Genomic DNA, 20,760 nt, shown 5'->3' with positions numbered 1-20,760 from the left:
GCTAGTAGGCTCAATAAATGAATGTTTCTCCCTGAAAGCATTTTTCAGGTGAGCCTTTAATGGAATCTGTGCCTATATGCTAAAAGACAAGGGGGGTGTGGAGGTGGAAATTAAATGAAGTGTTAAATAACGCTTAACATTACATAGAACTAAGCAAACACCTCCAAATAAGGATACTACCATGCTTAACATGGGCACAGTAAGTAGCCTTTGTTCAGTGCCAGAGGGCCAAGTTTTATCTCGTGTGACTGCTGATTTACAAAGGACACATTCATTTGGAATACATAAGGGTTTTGCAGCAGTTTTCCTTCAAGAATATTGAATAGTATTACAACATACCCTGGGCTCAATCCTAATCTAAGTGACACAGCATGAATGGGCTGCTCTCTGGAAAAAGACACAAGATACTAAGGATGGACTTGGAAATCACTATGGCAACGGCACAGGTTCCCTTCTGTTCACCTTTGAGGTGGTAGGAAGGTAAGAAGACCTCTTTCCACAAGAGCTGTTAATATACATTATGGTGGAAACCAGGAAAGGCCACAAGATTTGCCTGAGGAAACCCAATGCTAAAATGAAAAAAAAAAAAAAAATCCCAAGGAGTGCTTGGGAAGTGTTAAGACACCTCAGTAAATTTCATTTGAAAGGCTGTCAGAAACCCAAGTTATGGTGAGCAAAAAAAAAAGCCTAACCGAGTGTGCTTAATTTGTGAACAAAGTCAGAATTAACCTTTAGGGTTTTCACCTCTGTAAGTATAAAACATTGTTTGCGGTGCTTTCTGTCTCATTCATCCTAATTAATTTATCCCAGTGCTAATAAATCCTCTTTTCTTACACCAACCCACTGCAATTCCAGCAGCCACTTAAGATCAAACTTTTGACTTAATTTTGTTGAAGAGAACAGAGACTGATTTATCTAAATTACAGGGGAGGAAGCCAGTGGGAATACAACACTTGCTTCTGACTCCTCTTTAGAGTGTTGCTGTGCTGGAATCACCAGTATCATGTAAGAGCATGTTATTTTCACTGCCTAAGCATAACTTTGATAGTACAAGCACTGGAGAGTAAGAAAAAAGTGGCATTGTTGGACAGGGTGTTCATCTCAAGCACACAAAACACCATTCATAAGCATTTGGGGGTCACTTACATTCTCAACCCACCATGACCACAACATTTATAGTAACCACAGACCTCTAAACTCTGCTTTTTTCTTTTTAAAAAATCCAAAGTTTATTTCAAACCACAACTTTTCAGTTTCATAAACGCCTGAAAGCCCTTGTAACAGTAAAACTCTACTGCAGCTTCAACTGGAAAACCACTGTCAATGCCTTCTAGAAGGAACCACAATTTTAACTTCAGCAATGAGATGGTGGAAAACCTGTACAACATAATTAGAGGGACTTTATTATTTAAACAATAAAAGTTTAATAAACTAGAACTACTCCCATTTTCATGAGTTCCCATAAGGTCAACTGCAAATTAGCAAGTAAGTGAATGGATACTAAAGGACAAAACCAGAGATGTGTCACAGCATACTTTGGCCATTTATTTGTCTCATTTACTTTTAATTACCAGTAGTGCTTGCTGGTGTATGTTCTGCAGTGTATTTTGCAAAAGCCTTTACTATAAAAGCACTTCACTACAGCATGCTTAACTCACTATTCAGAAGCATAGCAAAAAGTTACTCAAACACTTGTACACGAAGATTAGCATGGATTACCAAAACATGAATGAACTGTTTTCCATTGGCAAGGACAACTGAAGTGTTTGCAGAAAGTCCAGCTGGAGCTCAGAGAATTGCACATGCCAGACAGCCCAAAAGGCAGTGGAGGCACCCAGCAAGTGACATGCCTTTCTTCCCCAGCTCTCCTGGGAAAGGTGAAGTGGGTTTATTTTTTCCAGCATTTCCCTACAATTGCTCCAGCATATCACCAGCACCAATGATAATGGGAGCAGCTGGTAGTTCCAGCCAGATAATGACTGCTGCACTGAGGGAGAAGGAGGGCTGCTCATCCACATTAGAAGTTACAGTCTTAAGAAACTCAGTTCTCATAAAAGTATAAGCACGGCTTCCCTGTTAAGATGGTAGTTTCATTTTTCTCTCTCTAGGCCAAGTTTGGGGATACTATATGGGTGACTTTTCTAAGAGCACCATTACTTCTGTCTTCACAGTTGGTTATTTTTAAATAAATCAGTGAAACATCTTTGCATCAGTATATTCACACTGGCTAAAGTGGAATAATAATAATTATAATAATAATAATAATAATTATTATAGTTTTAAAAAGTTATTCCAATGTTGTAACAGTTTCTTAGACTACATTTACTGTGAAATAAATGCGAACTCCACAAGGGACTTAAAAATCCTAAAACTTAAGACTGCAAAATGGAAGATCCATATTTTTCACCTAAAACACCCTAAATTCCCCCATACTCAACACGACTGAAAATCATGAGCTGCCGGCCCTCCCAGCCTGAAGGCAGCGTCCAGCCGAGCCGCCCCATCTGCGTGAAGCGCTGCTGGCCCCGGCCCGGACAGGGCTCGGACTCGCTCCCCAGCGGCCACTGCTCGCTCACGAGCTTCTCTCGGCGCCTCGCATCCTTTCCTGCTTCGCCGGCGCGGCGGCGTGAGGAGGGTGAGAGGAAGAGGGTAACGACGAGCTTCAATCGCCGCTATCCCCCTACACTCCTCGCGTCGCCGGCCTGACCCACCCTCCCCAGCCGCGGGACCCTCAGCCGCCTCCCGCTCACCTGAGCTCACCGCCTCCCCCGCGCCGCCGCGGCGCCGCCTGTCGGTACCGCCCAGCCGGGGCTGCGGCCGCCACATCCCGGACACCCCCACCCCACCCCCGCCAGCCCCTCACCGGGGCGGAAAGCGGTGGTGTCGGCGGCCCCTCCCAGCTGGAGGCGGGCTGCAGGCAGCTCCACCGCCTTGGGGAAGGAGAGGGCGGTGAACGGGCGGGCCCGGCGCGGGAGGGTGTTGCGGGTCTGGCGGGGCGGTGCTGCCACGGCCGTCCTCCACACAGAGGCCCGACCGTGGAGGCGGGCCCCGAAAAAAAAGCTTCGTCAGCCCGAAGGAGGGTCCATGCCAGTGCGGTGGTCTCAGGCCGTCTAGTGTCTGTATCCTCAGGTCTGCAGGGTACTGGCGTTAAGACGGAAGAGCAGGCGACTTGCCATCCAGCTCCCCATCTGCATCAGCCTGAAGGGACCAGCACACTAGAAGAGCAGCTATATCACACATGCAGAGGCACATGGCCTGTTGTGGGGAACTGCAGTCCCAGCATCACGGAGCTAGGACTATACCAAATACATATACCAAATATGCCATTGAGGAATCATTTGTTTTCGAATTTAGCCATACTATGCACTGCCCAGGTCTTACAGCCATCAGGTGACCATTCACAAGCCCACCTCTGCCACTGTTGCATGTCAGATGCTTGTTGAATTCAGCAAGGCATACGTACAATTTGATAGTATGGTTATTCCTTTGCTTTGGGTAGCCAGTGGTCCATATGTGTTTTTGTTACTTTTGTATGGCTCATTTCATGTCAAAGAATGGCTTTCTCATTTTGTCGCAGGTGCTATCATTTATATACATGTATAGGTTTTGGCTGGGATAGAGGTAATTTTCTTCTTAGTAGTTCATCAACAAGAAAGGCCAGAAGGAGAATGCAGGCAACTACAGGCCTGACATGAGTACCATGAAGGTTATAGAATGGTTTATCCTGAATGTACTCACACACCATGTGCAAGACAGCCAGGGGATCGGACCCATCCAGCATGGGTTCATGAAAGATAGGTCCTGCTTGACCAGCCTGATCACCTCCGATGACCAGGTCATCCCTCAGGGATGAGGGAAAAGCTGTGGATGTTGTCTGCCTGGACTTTAGTAAAGCTTTTAGTAAACTATCTCCCATAGTGTTCTGCTAGTGGAGCTGTCCATTTATAGCTTAGATGTTGTAACGGGTTGGGGCAGACCCCCTCCCCACCACGCGCAGAAATAACGACTCAGACAAACGGATTGCAAAAGTGATGGAAAGTTTAAATAGAACGGTGAGTGCGTGCAGAGAACTAGAAATACAGTGACAAGAGAAAAGAACCCAAAACAGACCCAGAGAAATCCCATCCCTACCTGAGGGTACACCCGAGACCCCCAGGGCTCCTTCTTCCCCCTCCCATTGCTAGGCTAGTCTCAGCTGGCCAGATCTGAGACTGCCCATCCCCCCGTGGCCTTGGGCCTAGCAAGGCCCAAAGCCAAGAGATCTCTCCCCCATGTTACTGGCTGACAGAGGAGGAAGAAAAGAGGAAGTGCCAGACCCCGCCGCGAAACTTATAGTGGTGCAAGGGATCATGGTAGGAAATAACCTAATTTTCTGTGTCCACCTACTGGGCTGGACTTCTGGACACAGGAAAACACCCCTGTAGCAGAGGGCACCCAGCCCAAACTACGACAGATGTACACTTCACTGCATTCAAAACTGTCTGGATGGCCAATCCCAGAGAGTGGTGGTGAATGGAGATAAATCCACTTGGCAGCTGGTCACAAGTGGTGTTCCTCAGGTCTCAGTTTTCAGGCCAGTCTTATTTAATATCTTTGTCAATCTGGATGAGTGGATAGAGTGCACCCTCAGATTTGCAGATGACACAAAATCGAGCAGGAGTGTTAATCTGCTCAAAGGTACAAAGGCTCTGCAGAGCAATCTGGACAGGCTGGATTGATGGGCTCACCTCAGTTATATGAGATTTAACAAGGCCAAGTACCAGGTCTTGCACTTGGGTCAGAACAACCCCATGCAACAGTATAGTCTTGGGACAAAGTGGCTGGAAAGCTGCCTGGCAGAAAAGGATCTGAGGGTGCTGGTGGACAGCTCTCTGAACATGAGCCAGCAGCATGCCCAGATGGCCAAAAGGGCCCACAGCAGTGTGGCCAGCAGGAGTAGGGAAGTGATTGTTTCCCTGTATTCAGCACTGATGAGGCTGCATCTTGAATACTATGTTCAGTTTTGGCCACTGCAGCATAAGAGAGACATTAAGGTGCTGGAGCACATTCAGAGAAGAGCAACAAAGCTGGTGAGGGGTCTGGAGAATACATCTTATAAAGGAGCTGGGATCATCTAGTCTGGAGAACCAGACCTGAAAGGAGATTGTAGTGAGGTGGGTGTTGGTCTCATTCAAGTAAATAGCAATAGGATGAGAGGAAATGGCTTCAGACTGCACCAGGGAAGGTTTAGATTGGACATTAGGAAACATGTCTTTGCTGAAACACTGCTCAGGCATTGGGGCAGGCTCTCCAGGGAAGCGGCAGAGTCACTGTCCCTGGAAGTGTTCAAAAAATATGTTAAAGACACATTTCAGGACAGCTTTAGTGGTCATGATAATGGATGGTGCTGGGTTGATGGTTGGACTTGATGTTGCTAGAGGTCTTCCCCAACCTTAATGATTGTATGATTCTGTGTGGTTCTGGTTTGGGTTTGTGACTAATACTGGTAACACGGGAACGTTGTAGTTGCTGCTGAGTAGTGCCTCAAAGCCCTTTGTGCTTCTCATGCTGCCCTGCCAGTGAGTAGGCTGGTGGTACATAAGCTGGGAAGAGTCACAGCTGGAACAGCTGACTCCAATGACCAAAGGGATATCCTGAGCTGTATGTCTTTATAACCTCATGCCCAGCAATAAAGGCTGGGGTAAAGAAGGAGGAGGGGAGAACATTCAGAGTTGTGACATTTGTCTTCCCAAATAACCATTATGCATGATGGAGCCCTACTTTCCTGGCAATGGCTGAACACCCGCCTGCTGATGGGAAGTAGCAAATGAATTGCTCATTTTGCCTTGCTTGTGCATGCGGCTTTTGCTTTACCTATTAAACTGTCTATATCTCAACCCACGAGTTCTCCCACTTTTACCTTTCTGAATCTCTACCCCATCCCTCCTAGGAAGAGGGGAGAGTAAGCAAGTTGTTGCATGGAGCTTAGCTGCCTACCAGAGTTAACCCACAACAATATACAGCAAATAATTTGAAGTGCTTTGTAAAAGATCACTGTAACTTTCCTGAGGCTGTCCCCTTGTATTGCTCCCCTGGTCTGGGGGAGCTGAATGTAGTTGTAGAGACCCCTTATAATGAGGTGCCATTGGGTGATGAGTGAAGGCACAAACCTCATTGTCATATAGCAATGAGATTCCAGAAATGCAGAGGGCAGAGAATCTCAGAAGTCCCCTCAGAAGTCCTCCCAGAAGTCCTTTATTATAGCATTGTAGAATCCCTTGCATTACAGAGCTTCAGAGTGTCCTTGACAGCAGAAGTCCTGGAAGCCCTTAACAGATGAAGCAACTAACAGAAGTAGAAGTCCAGAGCATGTCCCTAGAAACATCCCTAAAACAAATCCCTAGCCAGAAGTAGCTAACTAACAGAAGCAGAAATCCCTAGCAGCCCTAACCCCCCCAAGCTTCCTAACCTAAATTCCTAAGCAAAGTAACTATTGCTCAGAGTGGCTGTTTATATGCTCTTTGTTATCAAGTGCCTAACCAGTAAAACCAAACCACATATATAAGCTGAAATCTTTTCCCCATAAGAGGTGCCAGCATGTCAAGAAGGTGGCTTCTGCAGCATGCTTTAATCAAAGGATGCCAATGTGAGGATGTTGTTCTTGGCACACATGGAATGTTATTGTTTTGCTTTACACAGAGTGCTAAGGAATTGGCCAGCTAAGGACTCATGCACTGTGCACGTGTCCAGCAGCCGCCCTCAGAGCAGTGGCTGCAACTCCCTCGACATTACATATCATTGCAACAATGTGAATTTCTGCTAACCTCCCCTGTTCTAATTTGTGTTTTAGTTAATTTTAGTTCTCCATCATTTCCTGTGTACCTTCTCCTCCTTAGTTAACACATTCATCACCTTTTACTATCCTTAGTATTTCTCTACTAAAAGTTCCATTTCTATTGATACCCACAATTACGAGCTTTATATGAGCTTATGACTGTCCGCTGACTACAGATTTTTATTGACTTTGCTCAAGTAGTACCTGCTTTAATCACAGATCATCATAGGCACTATACTAGCCATGTGCATGAAATCAGTGTTCCTCAAGATGACCTCCATCCATCCTAGTCTTCAAGAATGCTTCTGCCTTCTTAGATGTAGCGAAGAATATTCTAAGTTTAAAATATCTGTGCAGAGGGAAGTTTCCATAACATTAAAAAAATAGCTCACAACTGACAATTTCTTTAGAAATATAGGACATGCTAAGGCAGTTTTGACCTCGCCATGCAGTCTGTGCCCTTCCTGCCTTGTGAGAGAAGACAACAAGCAGCTATGCCTCACGTGCCAAAAATAGCCATGCACTCTTCTTCCTTCAGCCTTGCTTGAGTTCATCTGATTAAGATGATGTCAGTGCTAGCTTCCATCAGTCAGAGAGAAATTTATTGTAAAAAGGCAGCTGTTCTGATGCAGACAAAGGGCCCAGCCTTGTCTGCAACTCAAACCCAGGGCAGTTGTCTCAGCAAGAGTAGGAAAAGGGCAGCACACACAACACTTCCCCTTTAAACTCTCCTACCCTCTGACAAATGTCTGCACAGAGGCTTCCTCAGTGCAGTTCAGTTTGCCAAGTCAGTAACCCACAATGGATTTCATGCTCTCCAAGTATTTGCACAGCCCATCGTTAAGCTTGCCTTCGCTTTTGGTCCACACAGCATACATGGATGAGGGGTTCTGCAGATTCACCAGCTCTGAGCCTGGTTGTGGCTCACTCACTGCCTTTGACAGATACCAGATTCTTGTGCTTGAAGAAACAGCATTTTCCCAGTATGTCTGTGCCTCTGATGATTTCCATGTGTGTTATTACATCATGTGATCTCATCTACAAACTGCGTGGTGCTAAGCTACTCAGACTGACCTTGTACAGAAGTTGCTACAAATCTTTTATTATCTTTGTTACACCTGTCTAATTTTTCTCTATTTCTGCTATTTTGGAGGAGAGAGCTAAGTACGGGTGTAGGTTAGCTGTGGATTTCTACAATGGCAGCTTCGTGTTTGCTGTTGTGTTCTGTGCTCCTTTACCAATAGTCTGTAACACTTGTTTTGCTCTGACTGCTGCCACACACTTAGCTGATATTTTCTGGTGTATAACTGATTTCCACAGTTTGCTTCTCAGTGGCAGTGATCATCTCAGAGTTTTTAATTTTATATATGAAGCTAGGATTGTTCTTACTGGGGGGTGCTGCTTCAATTTATATACAATGAATTTTATCTGTTGTTTGATTGTCCAGTCATTCAGCCTCAGAAAGTCCTTCTGCAGTTCTTTGCAGACAACCCTTGTGTGTGCTACCTCAATTAACTCAGGAGCAGCAGGAGAATTGTTTCAGGAGTTTATATGTTAAACAGCAGAGCTTCTAGAGATGTCAATCTGTCCAAAGCTAACAAAGGGTTACTGTTCTCTAAACTAATATTCAAAAGAAGCACAGCATATCTGTACTCAGAAAGAAGCCTTGTTAATGGTTTGGGGTTTTTTTTTGCATTTGACCTGAATCCACTCCATGACTTAATCACACCATCATAAAATGGGTTGGCTTAGAAAGAGCTTCAGCACTTCTCCTTCAGGTGGCTTTGCCTTACTTTATGTGTACTTACATAAAGGTGTGTAACAAAGAAGTCCCACCACAGCAGAATATTCAGCAGGCTGTAATTAATTGCTTCATAATCAGCAGTATGTGTGAATATTGTGTGTGTGTGTATACATATACACAGATACTGAATGGGGCAATCTGTTCCTTTATCAAGAAAGAAACTGGGTTTGGATAATCACTCTCATTCAATTGTCAGGCTGTTGGGAAGGAATTGTAAGGAGGTGGCAGATAGTTTCTACTGGGGATTTTAAGCATGCCTGGAGCAAAAGTAGATAGACTTATGAAGCAAATACTAGTAGATGAGAATAGTACTTTGAGGGTTTAATGTTGTTTTTTGAGTTGTGTTTGTCATAGAAGATCTGATTCAAATAACATGGTGAGATGTTCAGAGGTTACAAAGAAATCTACCTATCTACAGGTTGCCCTAATGTGCTGTTGGGCAGTACTTAATTGTTCAGTGTGATAGATTGTGTAAGAAACTATGAAGAGCAGCATACCTAAGAGTGGATACCATATGGCTATCTTGTATTTTAGGTTAGACAGGAGGGAGCTGAAGTATTTTGCCATTTCATAATGTAGAATTTTCATTATGATGGTATATACAGGCACAGCTTCCAAAAGAAATAGTCTCGACTGCTCCCTGCCCTACTTCTGCAGTTGTGCCTTCCTTCTCTTCCCCCTGAAGAGTGTTTCTCTGACTCTACAGTAAACTGGGAACAGATGTGGATTTAAACCTCTCTCTTTTTTTTTTTTACCATAACCCTTTCTCCAGCTGAAAGGGACTGTGAAACTACAGCATTACATGCTGCATCAGAAATCCCACCAAATTTTAACAATCCTTCCTGTGTACTAAAGGCAGTGCTGCTGCCTCTTTCCTTCCTGAGCCCGCGTGCCAGCTCAGAATTGCCCCCTCGGTTTTCGACTCCTCATCTCAGCCTCTCTGCTTCTCATTGTCTGCACATAGCTGCTTCTTTGTATGATACCTTCACTTCCAATTGACATTAGTGTATGAGAACTCCCCCCTGCACCTGCTGCCATAGTGAACAGATTTCCTGTAGCTCTGTTCCTTGCAACCTCTGGTTCATCTCATAGCTCAGCTGCACGCTCTGCTTTTCTTTTTCTTGCATTCATCTTTGTTTTTTGCTCTTTTCCCCATCAGTGCTACACCAGAGGCCTTTTCTATTTCAGTAGTAAATAACATATTCACCAAAACATGCCACTGAAGGGAAGCCAAGTCTGCTTACAAATTCAAGTCAAATTCAGAAAAGAAAAAAAAAAAAAAAAAAAAATATTTTCTAGTATAAAACTGAGGGAAGCCTAGACATGTTAGACTTATTTATTTTGATCTCCCCAGGATCAAGACATCTTGATCTTTTTAAGCACGGCTTACATCTGGTACTGCAGCATCTATCACAGAGCACAAGAGTAGATAATAGTCATGCTCATGTCCTCATGCAATCACAGAATCACAGAATCCGTCCAGTTGGAAGAGACCTCAAAGATCATCCAGTCCAACCTTCAAACCAGTACTGAAGGGTCAACACTAAACCATGTCCCTGAGCACCAGGTACACACCACTTGAGCACCTCAAGAGATGGTGACTCCAGAACTGCTGTGGGCAGACTTTTCCAATGTTTGATAATCCTTACAGTGAAGTAATATTTCCCAACACCCAGCCTGAACCTCCCCTGGCACAGCTTGTAACTGTTTCCTCTTGTGCTCTTGGTCCTCATCAAGGAGAAGAGGCTGGCCTCCTCCTCACTCCATCCTCCCTTTAAGTAGTTGTAGAGAGAACAAGGTCTCCCTCCTCTCAGCCTTCTTTTCTCTAGACTGAACAATGCCAGCTCCCTCAGATGCTCCTCTTAGATCATGTGTTCTGGGCCCTTCATGAGCCTCCTTGTCCTTCTCTGGGCATGCTCCAACACCTCAATATCCTTCCTATAGTAAGGGGCCCAGAACTGAACAAAATACAGTGTGCCTCACCAGTGCTGAGTACCAGGGGATGATCACCTCCCTGTCCTTGCTACTGCCAACTCATGTTCAGTTGACTATCAACCCACAGCAGTGTGGGCTAGCAGTAATTCTAAGTCATTAAGTCAACAAAGAACAAGACTGGGAGAACTGAAAGTAGGAGCACTGGTTGTTTAAAAAGCAGAATAAGGATATTTTTCTCAGCAACTCTCATTTATACTCTACTAACCGCCCCCCCCCCCCCCCTCCCCCAAATCCCAAATGTATTTGCTTCATGCTCTTGTCACAAATTGGGGTAAACATTACAGTACAGCTGTTAAATAAACAACCATTCCTATGCTTATATTTTTATTTCTGGAGACAGAACTATTTTCTATTAAACTGCCATTATTATGGTGTGGGGTTTTTTCCCACAGCAGCCGTGTATTTGAGCTTGCCATTACTTGGCTGCAGTGTTCATTTTCATAGAACTTACCCCTTTAACATCTTGCTCATAAGATGATCATTGTATATACCCACTTTCTGCATGGATTGAGTCAATCACCCCAGGAAGGCCTGGGGTCTGGGCAGGCACAGAGCACTTCATGGACTCTTCAGACCTTCACAGAGCTGTGGCAACAGCTTGTCCTATCCTGCAGCACTGGCACACAGCTGCTTTTGATGACTTTCCCACACTCATATTAGTCCACAGCTGACCACATCAGTGCTATCAAATGACCTGCTGGTGCTGTGATGCAGGGAAGAGTGCTGGCTGAAGAATCATCCTGTGACCTGCCCACAGCTGGTCAACACAGTGCATGTTCTGGCCTGTACAAAGCCCCTCAGAGCTGTCACATCCGCAGCCATGCAGAACGTTTGAACATGTCAGCTTTGGCAATGGGTTACTGACACATTTGTTTTTCCCATTTTCATGTAGTTTATATGCACAAATACAAGACATTAGAAGTGCAAACATACAAAGAATGTTCCTTGCCAAACAGGGAACTGCATGCTGGAAACTCAAAGGGTGCTGGAGCAAGACTGCAGTCTGGAGATTGAAAGCCCAGTGCATTAATTGGGTTTTCAGCTCTAGGTTGGGGTCTGGTTTCAAATCCAATTGGCTCCATGCCTACATGTGCTGAGACTGTCCTTGGTGTTCACATCAGGAAGTGCAGGTCGTTTTCTGATTGCCTGTGGCTATGTAAAGAGTAATTGCAGGGTATTTCTGCTGCTCTGTTAAAACAACTCTTCTGTTACCTGAAGAGCTGCTGGAACAGCTGGGGGAACTTGCTGACATGGGAAGACTGAAGCACTTTGTGCAGGGAGTGCACACTGCCTGACTCTGAGCTTGTGGCATATTCAGCAGACTCTCAGACACACTCTTGGACATTGAGAGTTTATCTCAGCCTTTCCTCTGTCCCAGAGGTGTCACACATCTGGAATCTAGTGTGCTGTAATTGGCCCTGATTAGGTGATTGAATCCCACCATGGGATTTTACCCCAGTATAAGTATTTATACCCTACATGATGAAAGCTGATACCTTCTGCCTTTAAATAAACTAAATAAAGTGAACTCTGCAGCAGCTACAGCCTTTTTTTTTTGCCCCCCAGGTCTTGTTTTCTGTGACTCTGATGTGCTATCAGAGAATTCTTCAGTGCTCATTTTCAGTGGGAACACTCCACTGAGATAAGTATTCCAGCAATGGTTTCATGTGGTGCTTTTGATTGTTACCCACTTCTCACGAATTGTGTATCCAAAGACAGTCAACACCTTTTCTGCAATCTCACTGGGAGCTCCTACTGAGTTGCTTCTCTGTCCTGACCTCTCCAAAGTGTTTCAGAGCCACTGCTTACCCTTTGAAACTTACCTTCCTGCTTTTTAGATATCTAATTTAGCTAGATATCTCAGGACTGTACTAAGACATCACTTACCTGGGTGGGCTGGCTACTGAGAAATCGTGGCCACTCTAGGTGACTCTTCATTGTCATTTGTCAACTGGTCAGTGCCTTTTTGCACCATGCAATTTCTTAGCAGAAATGTTATGTGTACTCTCAAGTTTTGATAGAATCGCTGAGTGGCAATAAGCCTTACGCTGCTCCATGCGGAGTTCACTACAGTAACTCACATTCCTTAACAGTTCTCCTGGGACAACCATTCCTTTTCAGCCCACCAGGTCTCATACCACTGAATATTTTGATCTTGTACAGTTTTACCCTTTCTTTTTTTTGAAACAAACGTTAGGCTGTTGTGTGATAGTTGCTCAAATAACTGAGAGAAAATTCTTACATTTATGGTGATCCATACAAACCAAACTTGTGCTCTTATCAACAGTCAGTACAGAGCCTTAAGCCTGATGAGGCATGTTTTCATTACTGCCTTCTGCACTTATACATCAGCATCTTCAGTTCACAACTGATTGGGTTCTTTACCAGTAATGAAGTTATTTTTAGTGCCCAGGGCACAGGTTAAGCCAATCTGCCTAGAATTCCTTGAGGCTAGTCTGTGGTATTGGGAAGGAGCCTGTCATTAGCACAGCCTGACCTTAGACCCAGCACGGAGAGGCCAAAACCTGTGACTGGGGAGAGAGCAAGTAACTCAGGCCAACCAGTTTCTTAATATTCATTACATCTTTCCAAGGTATTAAAGGACTGCAAAGCGCGTCAGATATCTTCATAAATTTTTAGTACCACACTCCTGCTTTTCCAGTCTTTGTAATTACCATCAGATGGAACAGCTACATTGAGTAGTACATCTGACCATCTAGGATTTGTCTCTGCCTCAGATTTCTCAAATGTACTCGTATTAGTCTTCCCAGTTGTTGGCTTCACACACTCACCACTCCAGTGCTTGCCTGAGAATGTGCAGATGGTCAGCATAGCAGGCATCCAGGTATTTCAGAGGCAATAGGAAAAAAAACCAAACAAACATACTCTCTTCTGTGACCTTTATGCACCTTGCTTGTTCACAGGTATTTTTCTGCCTGTGCTAACCCAAGAGCCAGTCCTGCTGATGGTACAGTTGTTTCTGCCTGATTAGAATTGTAAAGGAAATATTTCTCTGGTTGGTTATACAAACCACATGTAACAATTCTGGGAAACCTGCTTGTCAGAAATAGATTTACTGTTTAGGAAATAAACTATATGAATTAAAAAATTCTCCTCATTTTATTCTCCAATTCAGGAAATGCCATGAAATGACACGAAAATTTTTATTTGTTAGTGCCTGGAAAGAATAAGGCTAAGTTCCATTTCAGACACCATCAGATAATACCTTTGCCAGAGGATGTTATTACAGTTTTTGGCTGAATATACAATATAAAGAATGTGCCTTCTGCTGTACAAAAAATACCTACTGGCTGGAAGCAATCATTGTGAGATAATAGATGGAATTATGCCAGCTGGGCTTGTTAGGCATTTATAATTTACATTAGTGCATATCAAGGCTTAGCCAAGGCTCTATTGCTCTATTTGTGAACCTATTTTATGTATCAGTGGTAAAATTACAGGGCTGAAATAAACCATGCAGTGAACTAATATAAACTAAATCCTCAGAAGAGATTACTTTCCATTCAGGAAATAAGCATCACCTTTAAATGGACTACATTCAATGTGTGCAAATTATTTTTCCAATGATGTGGCCGGCTTTGCAACTTGCCTGTGGCTCAATGCCAGGATTTAACTTAACAGGTTAATAAAATATTGATTATCAAAGGCACCAGGTCAGCTGCACACAGAACAGCAGCCGGAGGGTAGAGAGCAAGCTGTAGCAGCCACCACCACAACAGTCACTTTGGTCAGACAAGGCCAAGAAATTACACTTCTCTGTTACATCATTTCCTGCAGTCAGTACTAAAATTAGCCAAAAATACTCCCATGATCTATCAGGGCCAAATAACATGTGGATATGGACCCAGTTTTCCTCTGCCAGTGGCTTCAGGTAACTTCAACAAGTGTTTGCATTTGTGGATCAGCAAGCAATAAAAGCTGTGATCCAGGCTAGAGGTGAAGTTCTAGGAAAGTTCTGGACAAAATCATGCAGGCAGATTGTAGGACCAGATTTCTACACAGAAAATAGACCTTTATTGTATAACAGCCTGTCAGCAAATACAGTACAAAATAGAAAATGCCTATGGAGGAATGCTGGGAGGGATGTTGTAATGTCACCTGTATTGCCTTGGTCTGATCACCAAGAACTGGAAAAATCTCTTTGGGAACAAATGTTTGGGTGGAGATAAGGCTGCATTTATGATTAAGGGTTCCTGATGATTTGCTATGGAAAGGCTACACATGACTCCATTCAAAATGTTGAAGTTAGCCCCTCAGAGAGATTCTTCCAGTGAAATAAAAGCCATGGAAACTGGGCAGATGCCTGTATTTAAATGGTTGAGTGAGAATGAAAAGTTTTGCTTCCCTTTTCACTTTTATTTCCTCAACATGACATATTTTTAGAGTGAAAAAAGGAAGAGGAGCTTAAATACTCCCTTGCCTTATTGGAGTCAAACCAAATGTTTTGTCTGAATAATAATTGCCTCTACAACAGAGCACAGATCCAGGACTTCAGTGTGGGGAAAAGTTGCTCCAAGTCACTGTCAGCAAGTCAGCTGCTGTGCTGCAGGCATGATTCCTACTGACTGTCAGGGTGTGGGCAAAAGTCTACCACCTGGGAGGGCAATTTTGGTTAGAGGGAAGATGCTCTAATTCATGCTCCCCACCTATCTGACATGTGCCAAAAGACTGAACTGAGAAGTGAAGTCCCTGAGCAGAATCAGTTCTGTTCTAGCTCAGATCAGGACCCTAGGAGATAAGGCATCGTACCTCCTCTTTTTATTTTCTCCTTAATTCCTTTATGCAGACTGCCAAAGGGTGGATGGTTCTTCAGACATTTGTAGTGTGATGGTATTCTTTAAATCATAAGTTGGCAATCAACATAACTGTCATCAGCATGTCCTCTGGACTTCTGTGGCATAAACAAAGCCAGGTGACCATGCCATCTTTCTGGCCATCCATGTGGGTGAGACAGAATAACATGACTTCTCAGGGGTTTGTCAGTATTTACACTGCTAGAGAGGAATGCAATCTGTGATGGACCAACCCTCAATGCAATGAGGAGGAGGTAATGAGCCTGGCCCATGCACAGCAGAGCCTACTGGGGAAGGCACTGGCACCCTGGTAATCCCTGGCAGCTCTTGTCTGGGTAGCTACCAGATGGATGAAGGCTCCCTCTTTACAAGGATTCACATGGAAAAGACAAGGGGCAATGCGTACAAGCTATTCTGGTAGAGATTCAGATTGGACTCCAGAAGAAATTTTTTCCCATGAGAACAGTTAGACATTGATTGGCATTATCTCCTAAGAGGAGTAGTGGATTCCCCTACATCAGGTGGTTTTAAGTCTAAACTTGACTGGACCATCTCATTTCAACTATACCATCACCTAGAAAGGTTGGACCAGACGATCCCTAGGGTCCCTTCCAACCTTGGCATTCTGTGATTCTGTGATGTCTTACTGGTAGAGCAGCAGGCTTTATGGGGTCTTTCAACCACCTTAAAAACTGAGTCACCTTCTGGAGGTCTCTCCCCATTGACTACAGAGGGAGCCGAGGACGGTCACCTTCCTCAGATGAGTGGGAGATGACACTGGGCTATAAAGATGGCCATGCAAACTGAGCTGCTGTGATTCAGCCCTTGCAAATACAGGAAGGGAGAAAGTGGTGCATGTAGGTTGGCAGAAACCAAGAGGGAAAATGAAGAGAAATAGGGAAACTGAAAGAGGGAAAGGAGGAAATGGAAAGGAATGAAGATGAGTGGTAAGAGGGAAAGCAGCTGCCAAAGGGAAATGTCAAAGAGACTAACAAGGGAAAAGTCTCTGAGAGAAGGGATCAAGTAGAAGGAAGTCAAAAGCAGGGAAGCAAGAACATCACATGAGCATCACATGAAAAAGCTCTCATCTCCAAACCCTAACAAAGGAGCAGCTGCCGTCTGCAACCGCAGGAGTCACTAGCTCAGCCACCCGCAGGGGGGTGGAGGGAGGCTGGCATGAAAGATTCTGCTGGCCAGGCTACTCCTGCCACGGCCCCTTCTGCCAGGCCTCTTAACAGCAGAAATTTAGCACTTGGTAGTCGACATCCAGAGAATGAAACAACCCTTCCTCATGGCAAGCATACAGCACTGTTTAATGGACACAGGACATGGTACCAGCAGAAGAAATTTTTCAATTTTCTCTTTTCATTCTTTCTTAAATGTGGAAAAAGTTGGAAAATCATTCAGGGCTTTTTCCTTACTCTGCTAACAAAATTATCACAGGATGACCAAGACAAGGTAAGCACAGAGAAGCCTCCAAACATATTATAAGGATGCTGGGAATCTCTGGAAACACTTTCAGTTTAATTGATAAAAGTCTTTCCTACCTAGTGTACTTGGAAAGTCACACAAATTTGTATGTCATACAAATGCAGTGATTGAAAATCACTTACTAGTTAATACAGTAAATATACTGCTGACTGGCAAAGTTAAATACAGTTAGTAGAAAAGAATGTGAGAGGAGAAGCAGTGTAATTGCTTTAATAGAGTTTACTATCTTTAAAGGAATTTTTCTAAATACAGACACAGATTATATCAAATTGGAAATAAAACTCAAGTAAAGCAAGCCACAACCTAACTATTAAGACAATTGATAAAAGGACTACACTTGCAGCTGGATTACAAAGTACTGTAAAACATAACAAGATGCATTTTCTCTTTGAGAAAGCTGCCTGATCACCGTTTAATACTGTGAGGAAGCGTTGCCTGGATGGTGAGCCCGCACATCTGGGATGAGAGCGCCCAGGCTTTGGTTGTGTGGTGCTGCAGTATAGTGTGCCACAGAGCTACAGCGAGAGGCTGAAGGAAGAAGAGAGGAAATTCTCACAATCGCCTATTTCCCCACACCCCGATAAGTGACTGAGTGATCACAGTCCACAACTGAACTACAGGAGTGAGTCACAGAGTTCAAAACAAGAACATCCACTAATTGTTTCATGGAAGAGGCTCAGGGAAGTCTGAAGAAGGATTTTGTAGGATATTCTTTTACTCATTGTGAGCTTTGTAGTCTTTTGTAGCAAAGCCAGCTGTTCTGAGAGTTTATTCTATGCCTTGTAGCTCTGGGAGGACTGTGTTCCAGGACAGGGCATCCCTTATGGGCAGTGTTTTGTGCTGTGAGCCTGGAACAACTTTGAAACTCTTCAGAAGGAGCTCTCAGACACCACCTGATGACAAATGGAAGGAGAGGATAAATGGCCTTATTCCCAGTCTAGTTGTTCTATCAGTTCTATGCAAATGTTTGGATCAGTTTGGTTAAGACTTTTTCACCTACATTTCAGGTGTTTGAGGCAGGAAGATGATACTGTAATTATTATTTGATAAATACCTCTACCTCCAAGCCTCTAGACTTGGATATGATGTCTCAATGATCAGGCCCTGATCAGTAGAGCCAGACATAAGGTGAGGATCCTGGCTTCTGGTGGAGGTTTACCTTATGAAGACTAGATGTTAGATCCTGGGTGATGAATGGGAATGAAGGGGATCTGGGTGCCATGTGGATCCAGGGCCCTGCTTTGCCACAATCTGTATCCTTACCCTGAGTGCATAGTGGAGTGTCAGCTCCTTTTCCCTCAGGTAAGGACAATTCATCACTGCTCCTATGATGTTGATACATCCTGATCATGGACAGTGAAAATATACATGAAAGGGACGAATGCCGTTGCGTGCCCAAGGGTTGCACAAATGGCTGGAAACATGCTGCAGGTTAGAAGGGGCAAAAGGGCATTTGTCCACTGGCAGACAGCTCTGACAAGAGGGTCAGCAAAGATGCAGTTGGCTTCCACAGTGCTTGTTGCCACACAGGGTTACAAGCAGACTGCAAGTTTATGGCTGTGGGACTTGCCTTGTGGCTATGCTTTTGCTCTTCCCTACCTCTTTCTGACCACTGCAACCAGCAAGTTGCTGCAGCTGGGTCACACACAATCCTCTTGCTTTTGCAGTGCTGATTCCCTTCATCTCTCTGGCCTGTGTCTTGGATAATGAATCAGTTTGTTACTCCTTTTGGATCCAGGAATGCAGAAAACAGTTGTCTTGGTCCAGAGAGGGTAAGAGCCTCAGTTCTTTTGAATATTCCCATGTTATGAAATTAGAGGCACAAACAAGGCCAAAATATCAAGAGTGAGGCTATTTATTAACAGAATAAAGGGGACAGATCAAAAGGGGAGGGAGAGAGAGAGAGAGAGGGAGGGAAGAGCAAGAGAGTGGGAAGGAAAAGAGAGAGAGAGAAAATAGAGAGAGAAAGAGAAAAGGGAGAGAGAAGAGGAAAGGAATTATATTACCACCCCCTAACCCCCAAGATGGTTTGGGTCTGTGAAGGAAGGGTGCTGCCTTGTTGGCTGTGCTCCGCTGGAGGAAGGGAAGGAGAGATCCCAAAGTCCAAGTCCTTCTCTGAGCAGCCTCTTCAGCTCCAGGAGTTGCAGAAGGCAGAACTTAGGACACAGAGAAAGAGTTCCTCCTGGTTTGCTTCTTCCAGGCTACATGGTGATGTGTCTGTCCCTTTCTCTCCTGGTATTTTCTTCCTTTTTCTTCAGAGTGACATTGCCCAGCTCTTTTCCTTCTTCTTCCAGTAGTTGCTGAGGTCTTTTATACAGATTTTAGGTATGTGTCCGGGTGGTGAAGCTGTTGTCCTTTTCACCATCCTCCCTTTCCAGGGTAAGTGATGAATAGAGATGATCTTGTCTATGCACATTCCAGAGAGTCATTATCCAGTGGCATCTGCCCAATACACACCAGCTATTGTCTGGACAAGGAGCAAAGGTGATTTTGTCTTTGTTGATTGACATCGAGAGAGGCAAGATTTAGTCTCTTACAACAGTTCAGGTTCCAACATGCACTAGTGGTGCAGAAACTTCTCTGCTGAAAGATTGTCTTAGTGCACAGTGGGTTACCATGTACTCATTTATCTAGGTAATCCATATTTTTGGCCTCCATTCACTGTGCTGTTAGCTCTGAGTTTCTCCTTCCTCCTGTACTCTGTCTTCTGAGGCAGAAAGTCTTCTTTTATTCTTGCCACAAACTTTCTGCTTCTGGTTTTGTAAACCTGCCTCAAAAAGGAAGCCTACCTGCTGCACTACTGTTTTCTGAGCTAAGTATTCAGTTTCTCAGTACACTTCCTTGCAAATCAAAGATAACCAGGGCTCACTGGCTCATTAATGTTCTTTTCAAATTTCAGTCACAATTTGGAGATAAAAACATCAACAGAGAAAGCAGATCAATTAAAATTTAAGGTCCTCAGGGCATCTAGGAGGATGTATTTCAAGCTTACAACCCTGGTCTTTAGGCATGCAGACTTAGATTGCTTCAGGGATCTGCTGGCCAAAGTATCATGGGACAAAGCTCTAGAGGGAAAGGGGGCCCAGGACAGCTGGTCAGTGTTCTAGGAGCACCTTCTCTGTGTCCAGGAGCAAAGTATACCAACAAAGAGGAAGGCAGGAAAGAATGCTAAGAGGCCTGCCTGGATGAGCAAAGAGCTGCTGGACACTGTCACACCAAAAGAAACTGTACAAGGAGTGGAAGAAAGGACAGTTGGAAGCGGGGGAATATAAGGAAGCTGCCCAAAATGTGGCTCTGGGCACCTGATCTAGTGGAAAGTGTCCCTGCCCGTGGCAGCAGGGCTGGAACTAGATGATCTTTGAGGTCACTTTCAACCCTGACAATTCTCTGATTCTAAAATGGGATTTGCAGACCTACGAAGACAGATTTACTTGGCTCAGCTGGCTGGTTTGGAGACAGGCAGGAAACTTTATGCAGATGCTCTCCTTGAGATGATATGAGCACAAAGGATTTAATGACTGCTTCTCGACATGTCCTCTTCTTGGGTCTCAGTCGTGGGGAAAGATCCCTGATGTTAGCAGGAGCTGGGCTTATTTGCATTTTTCTTCTAGATGCATTATCCTATTAAAAATTAAAACAACCTCTTTTTTCCCATTGCCAAAAAATGTGGCAAACTTAGCAGGCTGGGAAGGCGAACAACATTTTTTACATCCTGCCAAAGAATGGAAATTTGTACTTGCTAAATTATTATCAGAAAAGACTTAGCAAAGAGATCTGCCAGGATTCAGAAGGAGATCAAGTTAGTGGCAAACACCACGTTTGTGGACTTTTTACTAGAATAG

General features: G+C 44.2%; 1 protein-coding gene across 1 annotated transcript in view; it reads right to left on the bottom strand.

The window, feature by feature from the left end:
- The window catches only part of DISC1 (DISC1 scaffold protein), a 230,231-nt gene extending 227,405 nt beyond the window's left edge, over positions 1-2,826 (bottom strand). Inside the window, exon 1 of the mRNA XM_068147069.1 lies at positions 2,751-2,826. Coding sequence (XP_068003170.1) covers positions 2,751-2,826 — 76 coding nt within the window. The remainder of the gene's footprint in view (positions 1-2,750) is intronic.
- Positions 2,827-20,760: the final 17,934 nt, after the last annotated feature.

This window comes from Melanerpes formicivorus, unplaced genomic scaffold, assembly GCF_026170545.1.
Source record: "Melanerpes formicivorus ecotype bairdi unplaced genomic scaffold, bMelFor1.0.p_v2 SCAF_2, whole genome shotgun sequence".
NCBI lineage: Eukaryota > Metazoa > Chordata > Aves > Piciformes > Picidae > Melanerpes > Melanerpes formicivorus.
Note: the sequence above shows the minus strand (reverse complement) of the source record. Positions and strands in the feature narration are given on the sequence as shown.